The 16596-nt window shown below is 45.5% G+C and overlaps 1 protein-coding gene across 1 annotated transcript in view; it reads right to left on the bottom strand.

The window, feature by feature from the left end:
• Positions 1–3608: 3608 nt before the first annotated feature.
• LOC146198308 (chitinase-3-like protein 1) overlaps positions 3609–16596 on the bottom strand; it is a 35408-nt gene continuing 22420 nt past the window's right edge. Inside the window, exons 7-8 of the mRNA XM_084593745.1 lie at positions 16137–16262; positions 3609–5945 (exon numbers count right to left, since the gene is read on the bottom strand). Coding sequence (XP_084449871.1) covers positions 5517–5945; positions 16137–16262 — 555 coding nt within the window. The 3' untranslated portion in view covers positions 3609–5516. The remainder of the gene's footprint in view (positions 5946–16136; positions 16263–16596) is intronic.

Raw genomic sequence — 16596 nt, 5'->3', positions numbered from 1 at the left:
CTTCCTGTTTGTTTCTTTTGAAACGGCTATTTCCACTTGTGTGAGACCTTCTTAAGCAGCTGCTTGTCTTAGTTGCTCAATTAGAATATTTTACTCTGGTGGGACTGGTGCACCAATTGCTCCAGCGGTGTACCAGGATATCTGATCCCAAATCATGAATGGAAGTTGTTGCTAACACCAACCAATGGGAGTTACTGCATGACGTGGAGTATGTTGCTAATGCATTTACAGCAAACACTTTGTAATGAAGTGGGCGAATGTTACCAATGTCTCTCATACTCTTTGTTATCAGTTTGAAATGTAGGAAAGACGACACCGCCACTTTAGTGCAGATCTTTTGCAGGATCGAGTTGCTAACCGATGGCAGGGCCACGCCTGACCAGCTGCTGACTGGACGCACAACACAGGAGTTGGGAAGTGAGAGTTGACACAATTTAATTATTTAATAGAATCAACACTCTTAAAATTGGAACAGGGAGTGTGGCACTGGACAGAGACTAGAAATTTTAGCATTCACATGCATTATTCGATATGACAGGTGATGGAAAATATGTATGCAAGGCACTGTCGAAGGGAAGGATTCAGGAGTGAGTTCGCAATGTAGGTGAGAGGCCGGAGTTCAGTTATTCACGGTGATTGAGGTCTGATCTTATATGAATGTCGACCTGTCGATGTCTGCTGTCCAGGGTGGTACCTCACTGGCCTGATACATACAGGCTGATGTGCCGTATACATGCGCAGTTAGCTAGCACACCGCCACCTCCAAGGTTTCCACCCAACTACTCCTCGATGCATTCTACACTTCTTCCATGGTGTCTTTCTCTGCTGACATCCCCGGTCAGCACGGTACATGGGACTAGTGAATAAGAGGTCCTTACGAGATGTAAGCCATTGCCAGTGCATCTCATTCTGAGCCATTGGCTGGCTCTGCTGGTGTCCATGCTGGAATTCCGCATGCCAGAGGTGATGTGCCAGACCCATGTGTTCTCATGGTTAGGGGCCAGACAAAGAGATGTGAAGCTCAACTTGCCGCTCCTGTAAGTTGCAATGGGCACAAATCCTTTTTTGCAGTTACCAAATAGAACTTACATGTGTTGAAATATCAGTTGAAGCTGCTGGCAATATTTAGCGACGAGAGCTTATAGTGACTGGTTGTGATGTTTGTTACGTTGTAATGGAGCAGTAAGAAAATATTACTACTTGCCAGTCTAGCCCATTTCTGAATGGACACCTGAGGTCTGCACGAAATTTCTTTATGACATTTCATGTGGACATTGTGGCACTTGGAAGAATTTTGTTACAGTTCACGTTGCCTGTAACCTTACCTGTTGTTACAGGATGTGTACGGTGCATTTCAATGTTGGGTTTTTATATACTATTACATATTATAGGTGTGGCATAGAAAATGTTGAATACTAAAATCAAAAGCAGCTTTCCTAAGTTACGAGCAGTTCGTTAAAAATTCCTTGTGCAAATGCTATCACGGAAATGAAATTTAAATTCCCAGGCAGCACTTTTTTTTCTTTTTTTTTTTGCATTTTTCAAGAGATGTGAAAGAGGTACACTCAAAGGTTCTCCATTTATCACATCAGATGCTCAGTGATTGCTGAGTAAATTAGTGACAAAGTACAGAATTGCTAATGTGGTAGGAGTGCACTAAAAATTAGATTACACCAAAAGGGGAGCTCGCAGGAGATGACACAAAACACGTGTTCTCTCTGTATAGTCTAAATTTTAGCGGACTCGTCTCCAAATGTGCGCAACCAACCCCTGTAAAAGCATAGCTGTCAAAATTGATGGTTTCTGAGAACCTGTATGGTAAGGATGTATGAACATTAACATTTTCGGTCATAAATCGAATACGAATATGGGGAAAAAATGCCTTCAAATATCAAGTCGAATATCTGGTCATTAAAGAAAGAATAGAAAATTAAAAATAGCAAACATTATTCATGGTGTTTATTTCAGAATGCATATGGTGTTTGCAAACAAAACTAAAACTGCACAGAAGTTATACTCTAGGAAAATCCAGCATAAATTTTATGGAGAATTCTATATGCCGATGTACTGCACAGGATGGACCTGTAAAAACTGAGTGGAGCTATCATATTGCAGCTGAACACAGTTAAACTCTTGTTAGTTCGGCCTTCGAGGAACCAAAAAAATGTTTAAATTAACCGTAAGTTCAAATTATCAAATGGGCCTAAAAAAAAAAGCCATAAACTGTTTGCATCACAGTAATTTTATTTGATAACCACCATGGTTGTCGGCATTTGAGGTGAAACCTAGGCGAGAACGACATATTTTCCAGTTTCATCAAGTGCTTCGCTTTGCGCACGCAGTCCCGCTTCACAAAATGACCCTGTCGCATTTTGAGGATGCTTCACTGCGTCTACACGGTCGAACATTACGGTGAAGCACTCCAAATTTGAAAATTTTCAGTGCATTCGCTAATTTTCAAATATTCCAAAATTCAGAATATCTGTTTTTCGAATAGCCATATGAATAGAATAACAAACATTCATTTCGTATTCAAAATTTCGAATATTCGTACGCCCCCACTTTTATGGTGAAGACAGCTCAAGATGCTCGCTGTACACATTTTTATAAAGAATAAGAGCTTGCGCAGGCTGGTTGGTTCATGTTTATGGAAATACAGATGATTTAACTTAGTTGGCCAAATGCAAAATAGGTGTGTTAGCACATCACAGTTCACTTCGCTTTTTGTTCACAGCTAGGGTTTCAGGGTCAGGCTTCAGGCAAAGGTCAGCAAAGTTTAGTTGTAGCATGCTGCAATATTTTATGACTGCTTAATGCACTTCAGCATGGCAACAGGACAAAGGCGAGTTCTGGATTGATTGAATGATTGTGCACAGATGGGAGTTTATGAAGACGATGACATGCAAAGCAGAGGGCAAGAGAATGGCAGTAAAATATATTGGGGGGCGGTAATGGCATAGTGCTCTCTTGCAGTGGCCAGCGAAGATGATTTGTTCGATCTAGCATGGGTTTGAAACTGAGGCTCAGCACAGTTCGGCTGTGTATTTTATTTCTTTCTGCGGGTCTAGCTTGCTTCAAACGCACAAATCAATGGCTGATCACCAAACTGAGATCCCTAGTGCTAACATATTGATAAGGCTGTGACAGCACCGTCAGAGGGGAAAGACGAGAGCATGTGTGGCTGTCTTTTCTTCCGTCCAGTCTAAATCCTTATTTCATAATTCATAAAATGCTCACCCTGCCACCTCATGAAATTGCTTTTCTGCTGACTATATAGCATTTCAGATTGAGCTAACAAAAATTCAGAAATAGTAATTGCACCAAGCCACTAACAAAAAAAAAAAAGGCCATCATTTCAATTGGTAGCATCCAAGTATCCAATTTTACTGTTTCTTTTTGTAAAAACCATATGGGAATGAGTTTACTACACAGTCCATTGTTTTGACCTTTATGGGCGTGAACAGAAAGCTCAAGTGTTTATCTTTTTGTTACTGCACAACAGTAGATATCTTTTTTTCACGGATGTAACTTTAATGTTAGAAATATACAAGCTGTGCAAGGCAGCATTGAATAAGTTTTATGTACGAAGTGAAACTTTTAAGGGGGTGTGGCAGAGTAAATTGACCAAGGAGACCAATTTCTTTATTTCATTACCAAGAATGACATAGAGTGTGAGGAGAAAACCCATGCAGCAGTGAGTGCAGAGAACACTCCAAGCTGTTTAAAAATGGCATCAAATGCATGAATCCTAGTATTTCAAGCTGACACATGTGAGTGTTTATTTGCATGTTTTTTCACTTGTTTTATTCCCCACACATTTATTCAAAAGAAAAATGCCTAGATCTGCAAGTTGATGACATATTTATTAACAGAAACTGTGAATTTCTTTATTAGGAACACTTTTGCAGAACATTGAAGCCGAGTTTGTTTTGGTTTGTTGTTTGGCTCCTTTTCACTGTGGCGTGATGGTTTTCAAAGTTATTGCACCACATTATTGTTCCCAGTTCTGGCAAGAATGGTTACGAAGTGGATGAGGCAGGAAAGGTTCTACGGCAAACAATTTGTAATGGAAAGTATGACGAAGAAGTGTATCAAGAACTGTCCCTAGGGAAGTGTCGTCATGGTATGGGTACAACCATAGCCTCAACACGGGCAATCCTGAAGCATTTTCCCATGAAAGCAGCATCCAAACTGCTGTTCTAAAAGTAATGAAGCCAGTGTTTCAGGATTTGTGGTTGCCCAGCCTTTGGTCAATTGCTTTCATAACAGGACGCTGAATTTCAATGAAACAACGGAACTGCTGCAGCTGCTCTAAAGCATTTATTGAGGCCAGCACCTCAAATATTGCTACTTGTGCTGCCATGACTTATTTTGAATTAATGAAGCGTTGAATGGTATTTGGAAAACATTTTGCATCACACCAGGTATATTTTGCAAAATTTCTCTCCTCAGCCTTGATAAAGCGCATGCTGAGAAGGCAGAGTTGCGTCTCTCCTCAGACAGTAAGGAAGGATGGAGAAAAAAGAGAAACCAGAAAAGAAAGCTTGGGAAAGATGCAAAAAAAGCAAGAAAGCGATTTTATTCTCCTGATGCTTATTAAGCCATTGCTGTATAAATATCGGCATACTGTTTTCTGTTGATGAGAAAAGGTACATTTAATTCTGTAACTTGAGTACCAAAAAAGGGAACAATGCTGCACTAAAAAAATTGCATGGCTTTAGTGTCTGAAGCAATTGTAATAGACCTTAATTTCAAATTTAAATATGCAGTAGTTCATGAGGTATGAAAATGAAACCAGAGTACCCATTTACCCTGTCATACCCCGTTAATAACGAAGCATGCAGTGTTTGCTGTTTTCATTTCTTGCGAAATTGACGCATGTTTACAGAGACAAAAACCTAATTTCATTTGTTTATAATTATTTATAATATTTATCTACTGCTCAGAGTACCCTTAAGGGCCCTGAAAGGAGGGTATAGATTGATGGAGAGGATGCTCAATACATCAAATACAAATATGTTCACATAACACACAATAACAAGCAAAAGTTGTTTTTTGGCAAATTCATTTTGGTATCCAAGGTTATGTTAAACTTGTCAAAACCCTAGTCTTGCAGGAGATAAATTTTCAAATGTGTTGTCAAAATATTTTGTTTGTATGGTTGAAATGGCCAAGTGGAAGGGGCATCATACAGAATCCTCAACTGCTCCTCAGAATGCTGACTGCTATCAGAAGAGAGACAGCATGATATACAAGAGAACATGACTCCTTTTATCACCCAGGACTTGTGTATAAAGTTGGTCTTCTTAGGTAGTAATCAGCCAGCACCAAGCCTTTTTTCTTCAAATCTTGTCCCCTATAGCAGTATAATGGATTTGGCTTGCTGGATTGTCGCCACTCCAGTTCAGTCACATTTTACAAGATACTGTGCAGGTATTATTGTTCAACATAGTGAGCTCGTATTTTGAGGGATTTATTGCTTTTACTGCAGCAACCGCTGTGTTTACAAGTACTTGCTATGTGCATACACTGAGTGCAGGATTAAAAACTGTGCCGGGTGGGCAATCAAAGACATAGATGGCATAGGTTCCATCAGGTTGTGACACACACCGGTAAAATTTGTGCGGATTATTGGGGAAAGCGTAAAAACCATCCTTGGGACATTTGAGTTCCGGCAGAGGTGTAGTCGGTGTCATCCCTGATGTCGCCGAAGTTGTCGATGTTGTCGTTGATGTCAAAGGTAAAGCTGTTGTTGAAGTCGCCGTTGTTTCAGCACATTCTGTTGTCGTTGGTAGAGTTGTTGTCAGGGTAGCATTACTGGCTAGTGCTTCCCTTATTGCTCTCTGAAGAGGATTTTTTATCGTTCCACATGTTCCCAAGAAGTCATCTGTTTCGATGGACCAGACCATAGCACCAGCAAGACCAAGGGAACGTGCGAACTGCACCTGTTGTATGGGTAAAGCAGATTATTGCAAACAGTTGTCATACTTACGCTACTTTACAGTCTACTTCCAAGAACACAGGGGCACATGATCAAGTTAAATTACAATATTGCAGCCTGATGTGAAAAAGTACTCAGGTCAAGCATGACTCACAGTCCTCAGAAGTAAGTTCAGCAAAAGCAGCCATGGTAATATTTTGACTGAACGAAAAAATTTTTATTTATGGAGACAGTCAGCTTTGTGATTCTGAGCAAAATGCTGTGCACCGAATTGCTTAAAAGACGTGTATATACAGGTTATACCATGTGCTCATGCAAATATAAAATGGCCACTATGCAGACAGAAGCCATCATTGGCAAGATTTACACAGTCATAGGTACTTTTGATGCTTCTTAATCCTGCGAGTACATGCGAGTACATAAAGATGGCACGTAGATTATAGGCAGCATTAGGATTTTAAGGCTGACGAAGTCTGTGTGAAAGCCAGGTCTCGGCCATTTATCGTCATCCATACCATACTACTGTTTTTTTGTTTTGCTTTAGCCAGCAACATGTGCCAATGAGTAAACGTGTGATGTTCTTGAACACACCCACAAAATTACGTGTTCGGAGTGCCCTCCAACATGCGGGTTTGCGTTTGCCTCGCTAAGCCTAAAATGCTTCTGACTGGCAATCTCGAATACTTTCCCTGAGATGCGGCAAAGTTGAGGCCGACGTTTTAAATATAATGTGCTCAGGCACAGCAAATTTCAAGGGAGCACTGGTCACCTTTTATTCTTGGAACGACCGATTCCTCGAGAGATAAAGAGAGCGAGCAAGAATCTCTCTCAGAGCTCTCCCTCTCTATGAGAGACCCTCATCACTGTCATCATTAACACCAACCCCCTCCGGGTTGGCACGGTGGTTAGGGCACTCGACTGCTGTGCCCAAGGATGACAATAATTGGTTCGCAGGAAAGGAAAGGCGCAATATTTGTCACACTCCTTTCTGTGGACACCTGAACCGCACCGTTGGCAAGTGAGGAAGGTGGGAGTGAAAGCAGAAAGAGGGGGGAGCCGTAGTGCAGGACTATCGCTTCTCGGCCTTTTGGCTAAGGTCAGTGTGTTCCCAAGGATGCGGGATTGCCCCGCCGGGGTGGTGCAGTGGTAAGATGCCCAACTACTGTCCCGGAGTACCCGGGCTCGAATCCGACCTCGACGGCTGCGTTTCGATGAAGGCGAAACGAAGAGGCGTCCGTGTGCTGTGCGATGTCAGCGCACGTTAAAGATCCCCAAGTGGTCGAAATTACTCCGTAGCCCTCCACTATGGCTCCTCTTTCCACTTTCACTCCCACCTTCCTTCCCTTTCGACGCGTTTGAGGTGTCTACGGAAAACAAGTGAGACAGTTACCGCGCCTTTCCCCTCCTATAAATCAATCAAGGATGCGGGATCGAATCCCGGCCTCGGCGGCCGCTTTTCCGTGCAGGCGCAAAGCTATAGACGCCCGTATGCGATGCCAGTGCACGTTAAAGAACCTCAGGTGGTCGAAATTTCCAGTCTCCCACTACGGCGTCTTTGGGATGTTAAACCCCATATACCGGAACCACACCGATATCCCGCAGAATATCGCGGACAGATCTCGCCCTCGCGATTTTCGCCATAGATTCCGGTCTGCGCCGGAGGCGTCCGTGTGCTGTGCGATGTCAGTGCACGTTAAAATCTGGGCAGTACTTCACTACGGCACCTCTTCCTGCTTTAACTCCCACCTACCTCCCTTTCCTTACAGCGCGGGTCAAGTGTCCGCGGAAAAAAAGTGATACTGTGTCTTTCCTCTAAAACCAAACCAGATCATTAGCACCCGACCGCAGGCGGTTGCGTTTCGATGGAGGCGAAAAGGAGAGGCATCTGTGCGATGTCGATGCACGTTACATATCCTGCCCTGCCGGGGTGGTGCCAGAGTACCTGGGCTCGAACCCGACTGCTGGCTGCGTTTCGATGGAGGCGAAACAGAGAGGAGTCCGTGTGCTGTGCAATGTTAGTGCACGTTAAAGGGACAAAACACTGGAATTTAGGTCTCGATTTTTTTTTCGCCGCAGTGGAAAGATTGATGTCTAAAATGTTCGGTTCCATAACGGTTTTGTTAGAAACGTTGTAGAAAATTTTTACCGGGAATTGTTCGATCAATGCGTGCGCCTGTTTTTATGTAGTCCGATACCGGAAGCCATGAGCAGCGACCGCGAAGACGACTGGTGGTCGACGAAAAAGACGTACCGAAAACAAATATAACTTTCACTCGCCAAACGTAGTCAGGCATTTTTGCATAGAGTAACGTCCTTTTCAGTTTCACACTCATGCTGTTACGGCACAATAACGCACGTCCTCGTCGACGAAAGTTTTAGTGGGCACTCATTGCTTCATTCACGAAATTACAAACACTGTGGCGTCATCTAGTGGCAAAACCTGAAAACATACCTCTCGCGGTGCGAAAGCAGGGGTCTCCTCATAAAGGTTTTTGAATGAATGAAAGCAGGGGTGGTTTTTATTTGAGGAAGCACTGGAGAGAGCGCAAAATATAAAATTATGGCCAGCACTCCTAGAAGAAAGAACAATGTGCAGTTACGAAAATCAGCGATATTTTGCTGACATGTAGTCACGTAGAAAGTACTAAGGTTTTCCGCTACTGAAAGTACCAGGGTTTTCCGCTAGATAGCGACTCGGTTGTTTTTATGCGATTTTCAATGCAAATTAAAATTGCAAAGCCTCTTTTCTTTGATATTGTAGTGCCCGATCTGTACTATATGAGGCATGATCTTTTCATCTCCACCATGATCTCATGACATATTTTGGCCAGTGTTCTGTCCCTTTAAGACCCCCAGGTGGCCGAATTACTCCGTAGCCCTCCACTACGGCTCATCTTTCCAGTTTCACTCCTACCTTCCCTTGCGGCGCGGTTTAGTTGTCCACAGAAAAAGATGTAACAAATACTACGCCTTTCCGTTCCCGCAAACTAATTTAACCCTTTGAGAGTCCAATGTTTTTTGTTTTTTTTTTAACTTTCCCAGATGGTCAAATTACTTTATTGCGGATTTTGAAAGTTCAATGTGAGTAAAGTCAAGGAGAAGTTGTAGAATAATATTAGGAACTGTATTTTGGAGTCAACGTTGCTCCACACTGCAAACTCGGGAACCTCAAAAAACCACAAGGAGAGCAGAATACCTTGTGAGCGTCGATAATAAACACGCTAACAGCAGCCCCAATAGCGTACGCGCACTCATTGTGGGTTTGCCCTGGCTGATCGCAACTCGTGGGCTGCGCAGCTTCCCTGATCGGCAATTCGCTCTTCTGCGTGCCCTGCTCTACTCCCCTGATGGGACTGGGGCAGGTAGGTCACCGCCGCTTGCGGCGGGGGCCAGCCTTGCACCGAATTTGTATCTGTTGTAGGCCGTCATTGCACCCGCCACCGCTTCGGTGGTGGACGACGGCTGTTGTTGCGGCGCGCGTCTTTCCCTCTTCCTTTTCTTCTCTATTTTCTCTTCTGTCTGCACGAGGCAGCGGAGATGGCTCAACTACAGAGCCAGTAGCAGGCCCGTGCATTTTCTTTTTCTTCTTCCTATAGCCACAACAACAATAAAGATGGAAATCGGTTTCTGTGGCCCCTGCACCGGGAGTGGCCATAAAGATGAAAATCAAGTTATGCGCACCTCCATTGCGATCATAGGGGGGGTAACCGAAACCATGCAAGGGCCTTGCCGCAGACCGGGCCACACGCTGCAGCTAGGAATCAGTTCTGTTTATCCCGTGCACGGAAGCGCCCCTGAAGATAGAAATCAAGTTTCGCGCCTATGTTGTGATCACATCGCGAAACCGCGATAGGACGGCGGCACACAGACCGGGCGACATGCTGCAGCGAAGAATCACTTCTGCTTATCTTCGCAAGAAGGCAGCGCAATACATTCTAAGCGCTTCTTGTAAGCCCTAGAAGATGGCAGCACCTCTCAGTGAACATGCATTGTCATTAGTGCGCGAGATTTCAAACGGAGGATTGAAACCGTACCAGTACGGCAAAAACCTTGCGGGACGGAAAACCGCCGACTTACAGTACGGCAAAAACCCTCAAAGGGTGAATACTAATCGGTATTCGCAACAAGCTTATCTGTTCACAGAATCTCATACTACTGTTCTGGCGCAGTGGTTAAGCTTGATGCCCGACTACTGTACTGCAGTACTCTGGTTCGAACCCAACCGCCGCCGGCTGAGTTTCGGCGGCGGCGAAACGGAGAGGCATCCGTGTGATGTGCGATATCAATGCATGTTAACAATCCCCAGGCGGCCTAAGTTACTGCTTCATAGCCCGTCACTACGGCTCATCTTCCCACTTTCACTGCCACCTTCCTCCCTTCCCTTAAAGGGAAGCTGAAACGTTTTTCGCAAGAAATGAGTTATGTGCGGCATTTTATAGACCGTTTTACCGAAAGCAAGCAGGAGAGGAGAGAAATACTCTAACCAGATTCATTGCGCCGGCGCACTGTTGCCAGTCCCGAGTGGGCTGTGGATTCGCACGCTTCATGCATGGCAGAGCGGCCTTGCACCTCGGTACATCGTCGTTGGACAGACCGAAAAACCTTTATTGGCGCCCCTTTTAGTGGTAATGTCATTGGGACAGCAATGCGTGTTCGTGGACTGCACGGACAATTAAACAAACCGCAAGATGATTGCCGAGAGTGTATGCAGAAAGCACGCAACGACAGTCCGAGTGCGGCGGTGATATGCTTCTGCTTCGCCGCTTTCCAATCCATCCTGACCTAATCCACCTAGGAACGTTTTGTGTAAACCAGACAGACTTATAACCAACGAAGGACATACGAATATGATGCCCATTTTACTTCCTCCGCCGTAGTAAATATACGCATGGCGCGCCGGCCGTGCCTCCCGCAAGCCCTCCGCGCCAACGATACGGTGGATTTCTTCCGCCAGCGCCAGAAGAGCGTGCTAAAATCTGTTCTTTACTTAAATAATACGCCGAATGCAAAAAAAAAAAAGGTATTTCTTGCAGATCGCTGACCCGTGTCGTGCATCCCACAATCAATACGCATTGAGTGGGTCCCACGGGATCTGCTGCCTTCCCAAAGTCAAGCTGATTTTGCAACCCGCTTGTGAACCAAGACGCATCAATCCCACGGCTTCTCGAAGTCGACGACGCTACCCTCTTTTTGTCAAGAAAGGAGCACCTCCGGCGCCGCACACGTGCACTTATCCCTCCGTGTGCGATATCCCTTCCCCGCGGTCTCACCCTTGCAGAGGAGGTTGCGCTTAGGAGGATCCGGGTCGGTGTTGCCCTTACACCAGCTGTAACTAGGACGTGGTCATACTTCCAACACTTATATCCTCGCCCAGGATGCCCGATCTGTAACAACGAAGATGTCGAGGCCGACATCCACCACTTGCTGTGGGACTGCCCAGCACTCAAGCCAACACGAATCCGGCACCTGAGCATAGCTGGCCTATCAGCAACCAATCCTGCCTCATACGTCACTTGGACGCAGGGACCTCATCATCGCTCACTTCTGGACTTCATAAAATCAGCCAACCTTTTTCCATTCATTTGATCATTCATTCATCCTTCATCTCATACACTACTGATGCCCTGAGGCAATAAATATCGACTAAAAAAAAGTTTCTCAACACAGCCAGCTGCCGCCGGTGCGGAGCACGGCTCATCTCTGCACGCTGACTGCGCTGCTAAGGCTTCACCGAAATTATCTTTTTTTATTCATACAATAGGATTGGCAGTGAGGCAGTTGCACGAGAGACCATTTACTCTAGCGATGAACAATTACAAAGCGCCGTCGGATATGTGCTTCGGATGGGAAACAATTTAGGCCTAGCGACGACCAGGTATATAGTAGCGCACGGCGAGAACCGTCGTCGGCCACTCCAGTAGACGGCGCTGCGTTCGTAAGCGCTGCTGTAAGTGCCACGAATTTGTCGTCTTCGTTCGTGGTGCAGTTGAGAGCGCATGTTTTTTGGCGTTCTGCTCAATAACACGCCCTGCAAACGATGCTGCTGCGACGGGATGGGGATATACGCTGTTGCTGCGCCGTCGAACGTACACCAAGGCTGCATAAATATGCCATCAGATGGTAATCTAGACAATACTGCTTTCATGTGCTGTTCTTCAACCATGGTTTAACTTGAAAGTACGTTGTTGAAGCGGGGCAGCTCGATCGTACGCTTTTCATACTCGGGCACCGGCGCGCCGCAGACACGCATGCATTCACCAAGCTTAGTACTAGATATAGCAGCGGTTAGCGGCGTAACCACAGTGAACGCTGCCCGTGCCTTTATTGTGAATGAAAGCAGCGCAACATCGAATATAAATATTCACTGTCGAAAGGAAATACACGATATGAAATGGGTCGCATTTCAAGTTCAATCAATGCGGCGATTACTGGAAAGCACCTTTCGCAGTATCTGTATTCCGCGTTCGGTAACTGCCTGTACGGTTCATTCGCTGTGTGTTTGTGTGCACAGTCACCATTGGAATGACAAAATATCGCTGAAAATACATGTATCGTTAAAGACACGACAGATACATCCTCACAGTTAAAGGGACAGAACACTGGCCAAAATATGTCATGAGATTATGGTGCAGATGAAAAGACCTTGCCTCATATAGTACAGATCGAGCACTACAATATCAAAGAGGCTTTACAATTTTATTTTGCCATTGAAAATCGCATAAAAACAACCGAGGCGCTATCTAGCGGAGAAACCCTAGTACTTTCAGTGTAGCTATAGTGCCTAGAGGCACTATAGTGTAGCCCCCCATGTGACTACATGTCAGCAAAATATCACTCATTTTCGTAACTGCACATTGTTCTTTTTTCTTTGAGGAGTGCTTGCCATAATTTATTACATTTAGCGCTCTCTCCAGTGCGTCCTTAAATAAAAACCACCCCTGCTTTCGCAAACGCGAAAGGTGTGCTTTCAGGTTTTGCCGCTAGATGGCGCCACAGTGTTTGCAATTTCGTGAATGAAGCAATGACATTGCCCATTAAAACTTTCGTCGACGATGGCGTGCGTTATTGTATCGTAACAGCATTGAGTGTGAAACTGGAAAGGACGTTACTCTGCGCAAAAAATGTCTCATTACTGTCTGGCGAGTTCGGTACTACAACCAGTCGTCATCGCGGTCGCTGATCATGGTTTCCAGCATCGGACTACATAAAAACGCGCGCACTCATTGATCGAAAAATTCGCGGTAAAAATTTCTACAGCGTTTCTAGCAAAACCATTATGAAATCGAACATTTTAGACACCAATCTTTCCACTTCGGCGAAAAAAAGTCGAGACATAAATTCCAGTGTTCTGTCCCTTTAACTCTGACAAGTTCGGCATGCGGAAGCGGAGCGCAGTCTTTCGCAGTCGCCCCGGCCGCTACTGCTGTTTCCGACAGCTGCCGCCGTGCCAAACGGATGGTATACGGTTTGCTGGCATGCTCAAATAAAACACAAAACAGCACCAATTAAGATGCCGGATAGCTTTCACGAGCACCGCGAAACAGCCATTTAACACTGCCGCTACCGTAGCCTCAACAGCGTACGGGCGGCAAGAGCAGCCGGAGCCATTTGGCCGGAGCGAACTTCCCCAGATTGGCATAAGTTTGGCTCATACGGGGCGCCACCATCAATTTAAGATGGCTCGCCGCAGTGGAGGGCCCAGAATTGTTTCCAGTGCCGATATTCCACGTACCAGTGAAATATCGGTACGTGAACTTTTATTGCGAAAGCCTTTCTAGGCTCATAGAACGAAATCCCGTACGCGAGAGTTTTTTTTTTTTTTCTTTTTTTTTTCGACAAGTTTGCCATCAGGCATAGTGAAAAGGGAGCGGGGAGTAGGAGGAAGCTAGAAGGAGTGTAAACAGATCTCCCTTAAATAATCGCAGCCGATAAACTGATTTTTTTAGCGTCCACTATCTGTAGTCACAGTCAAGATCCCGCCGCAGGCCTACTTTCCGTAGGTAGCACTGTCTAACGGATGCCGTAGCTGGGCAGGTCCACAATAGATTCTTCACATCGCACAATTTCGGTGAAGCACCACAATGCGGGCACTTTTCGGTCACTTGAAAGCGTTCGTCACGCCAGCGATGACCACACAAGGGGTCAGAGCACCTCCTGCCCGAATCCGGGCGCACAGATACCTCCTCATCCCGAGTGAGATCAGGGGGAGAGGGTACGAACACGGAGGAATTAGAGCGCGTGTTCGCTGGCGCAAAGATTTTTTCTCGGAAAGATGGGATAGGAACGGATCTGGGGGAAGAGGGGAAGGTGGCGGGATATCTGATGTGTCAAGGCGTGTCATTTTGTCCATATGGATATTATGTAGTTGTGTGCAGGATCTGTGCGTCGGATCTGTGAGCTGATGTATCACTTGCTAAAAGCGGATGTATTAGGATGCAAATTAGGAACGAAAACGATTGGTAGTTATTGGTAATGAACAAAAGTTATACGATAGATATCGATAGAGTTAATGAATAATGATAGCTCATAAAATGACTACGGAACGACCAATATGTCAAACGACAACTTGTAATGGCCACAACTGACTGGTAATGAGTAGATATATGCTTAGCTATGAGCGGTAATGACTCAGCGTGACTACGGAACGACCAATATTTCAAAAGACAACTTGTAATGGCCGCAACTGACTGGAAATCAGTAAATATGATAAGCTATGAGTAGTAATGACTAGTCATGACTCAGCATGACTACGGAGTGACCAGTATATCAAATGACTTGTAATGGCCGTAAGTGACTGGAAATAAGTAAATATGTTTAGCTATGAGTGGTAATGACCACAATGACTAGGCATGACTCATCATAAGAGGCAAATGATAGAGGAGGGAGGGTAAGCTATCGCCGTTCTCGTCTTAAGAAGCATCTAAAAGACCCTCTTATTTTTTTCTTTTGGTGTCAAGAATTAAAGTGAATTATATAGATCACTAGACTAGAATCGCGCGGATCGTGTACGAGTCTACTTCGTAGTTATTTTTCTGATTAGTGTTCGATAGCAGTAGCTTTTTTACAGCGTTGATTTACGAGCTCTTCACCTCAGACCTAGATTGATCAGCCAGCACGCAGTGACGTCACTAATGCTCCGCGGCGATGTGAAAAAGAAACATGACTTCACACTCTTAAATAAATTCCCCGTTTTCTGAAATTTTCTTCTTTTCCTCTGGTGGCCATCGTAGACCGCCATTTTCTGCTCTTTCGCTCCATCAGCTCCTCCCATCTTCCTTTCCAAGTCTTCTCTGGTGGTGCTCTCCCGGGAATGATCTCCGGTCCTTACCATGATTGTTATGCCCCACCAGGTTCACCGCGCGCTGCGATGTTCTATTTCTCCTTCCTCTCGCTCTGCCGTTCCTGTTTTTAATCCCTATACTAAGCCTCGCGCAGTTGCATGGGTACCATTTAACTCGGCGGACATGCGGCAGGCATATTTTCTCTCCTTCCCGAACCAAATCCTTTCATCCGTTCCCACTCCTTATCATTCCTTCCTCCACACTTCCGCCACTCCGCTTCTGAAATTCCTCCATTCATGCCGCACCATAACGCCGAACATTTGTTTTTCTGGCATTTTTTCTTTTTTTTTTTTCAATTTCATGGTCATCGAAATGCCACGGCCCGGATTCGAAAGCACGACCTCAATTTTTGATACCAGAACGTCGATCATAATTGCTGAGCCACCGCAGCGGGTTCTTTCTTGAAAATCGACCCCATGTCGTTCAGTGAGACCTCAGGTATGGTTACTGGGATTTGCATAGTATGTTTAAGGTACGTACTGTTGGCGTCGCCCTTGTGTAGAGCGCTCGATCATGGACATATCGGGCTACAAAAGCCTAAATCAGACTCCGCCCCCCCCCCCCCCCCCATTTTTCGGCAAGGTGCTGGGGTCTACCTTGCTGCTGGGTCTCTGTGGCACTACTATACCGCTCAAGTGTTGCCTCTACAACCTAACAGCTGCGGCGAGATCTGGCCTTTCTTGCAGGCGAGAGCATCCCTCGAGCGCTCTACACAAAAGGGTGATACGTAGGCATTTCCTTATACTCGTTACGCAACGCGCGACGTAAACTGTTAACGCGCAGACGTGCCCCGAATTATCACTGCCAGTACAGTGCGTTTTGCAGAGCGGACATGAAAGAAACGTTTCGCTTACTTTAGCTGTGAGACTTTGTGGATCATCGTAGCCAATCCACAAGTTTCCTTTCACTGCTACCGGTGCGACCACGCGAGGTTCCCTCGTTATCTTCCAGTCCTTGGACGACTGCAGCTGGGAGCAGATCTGAAAAAGAAGCGAGTGTACTTGTCTCGTCATTCGCGGTCTACTCACTTGCGATGTGCGTGGCAACTGTGACATTTGGACGGACTCCCACACTTTTTGCAAACGTTCCCCCCCCACTCCAAATAAAGAGCGCAAATGCAGTATCTCCAACGGCCAAACACCTGTCTAGAACGTCCCATGCATGCCACATCGACGTCGTTGCCTCTGCGTGCCCAAGAGCATTTGAATTTATGTTTTCAGAGATCATCGCGTGACCTAGCTCTCCACCTTTACTGCCATTGTTGTAATTTCTCAGAAATCTTGCTGGTCGTGCCGCCTTTTGATTAACGCCCAT

This window comes from Amblyomma maculatum, chromosome 2, assembly GCF_055883805.1.
Source record: "Amblyomma maculatum isolate TAMU_Amacu chromosome 2, ASM5588380v1, whole genome shotgun sequence".
In the NCBI taxonomy this organism is placed as follows: domain Eukaryota; kingdom Metazoa; phylum Arthropoda; class Arachnida; order Ixodida; family Ixodidae; genus Amblyomma; species Amblyomma maculatum.
Note: the sequence above shows the minus strand (reverse complement) of the source record. Positions and strands in the feature narration are given on the sequence as shown.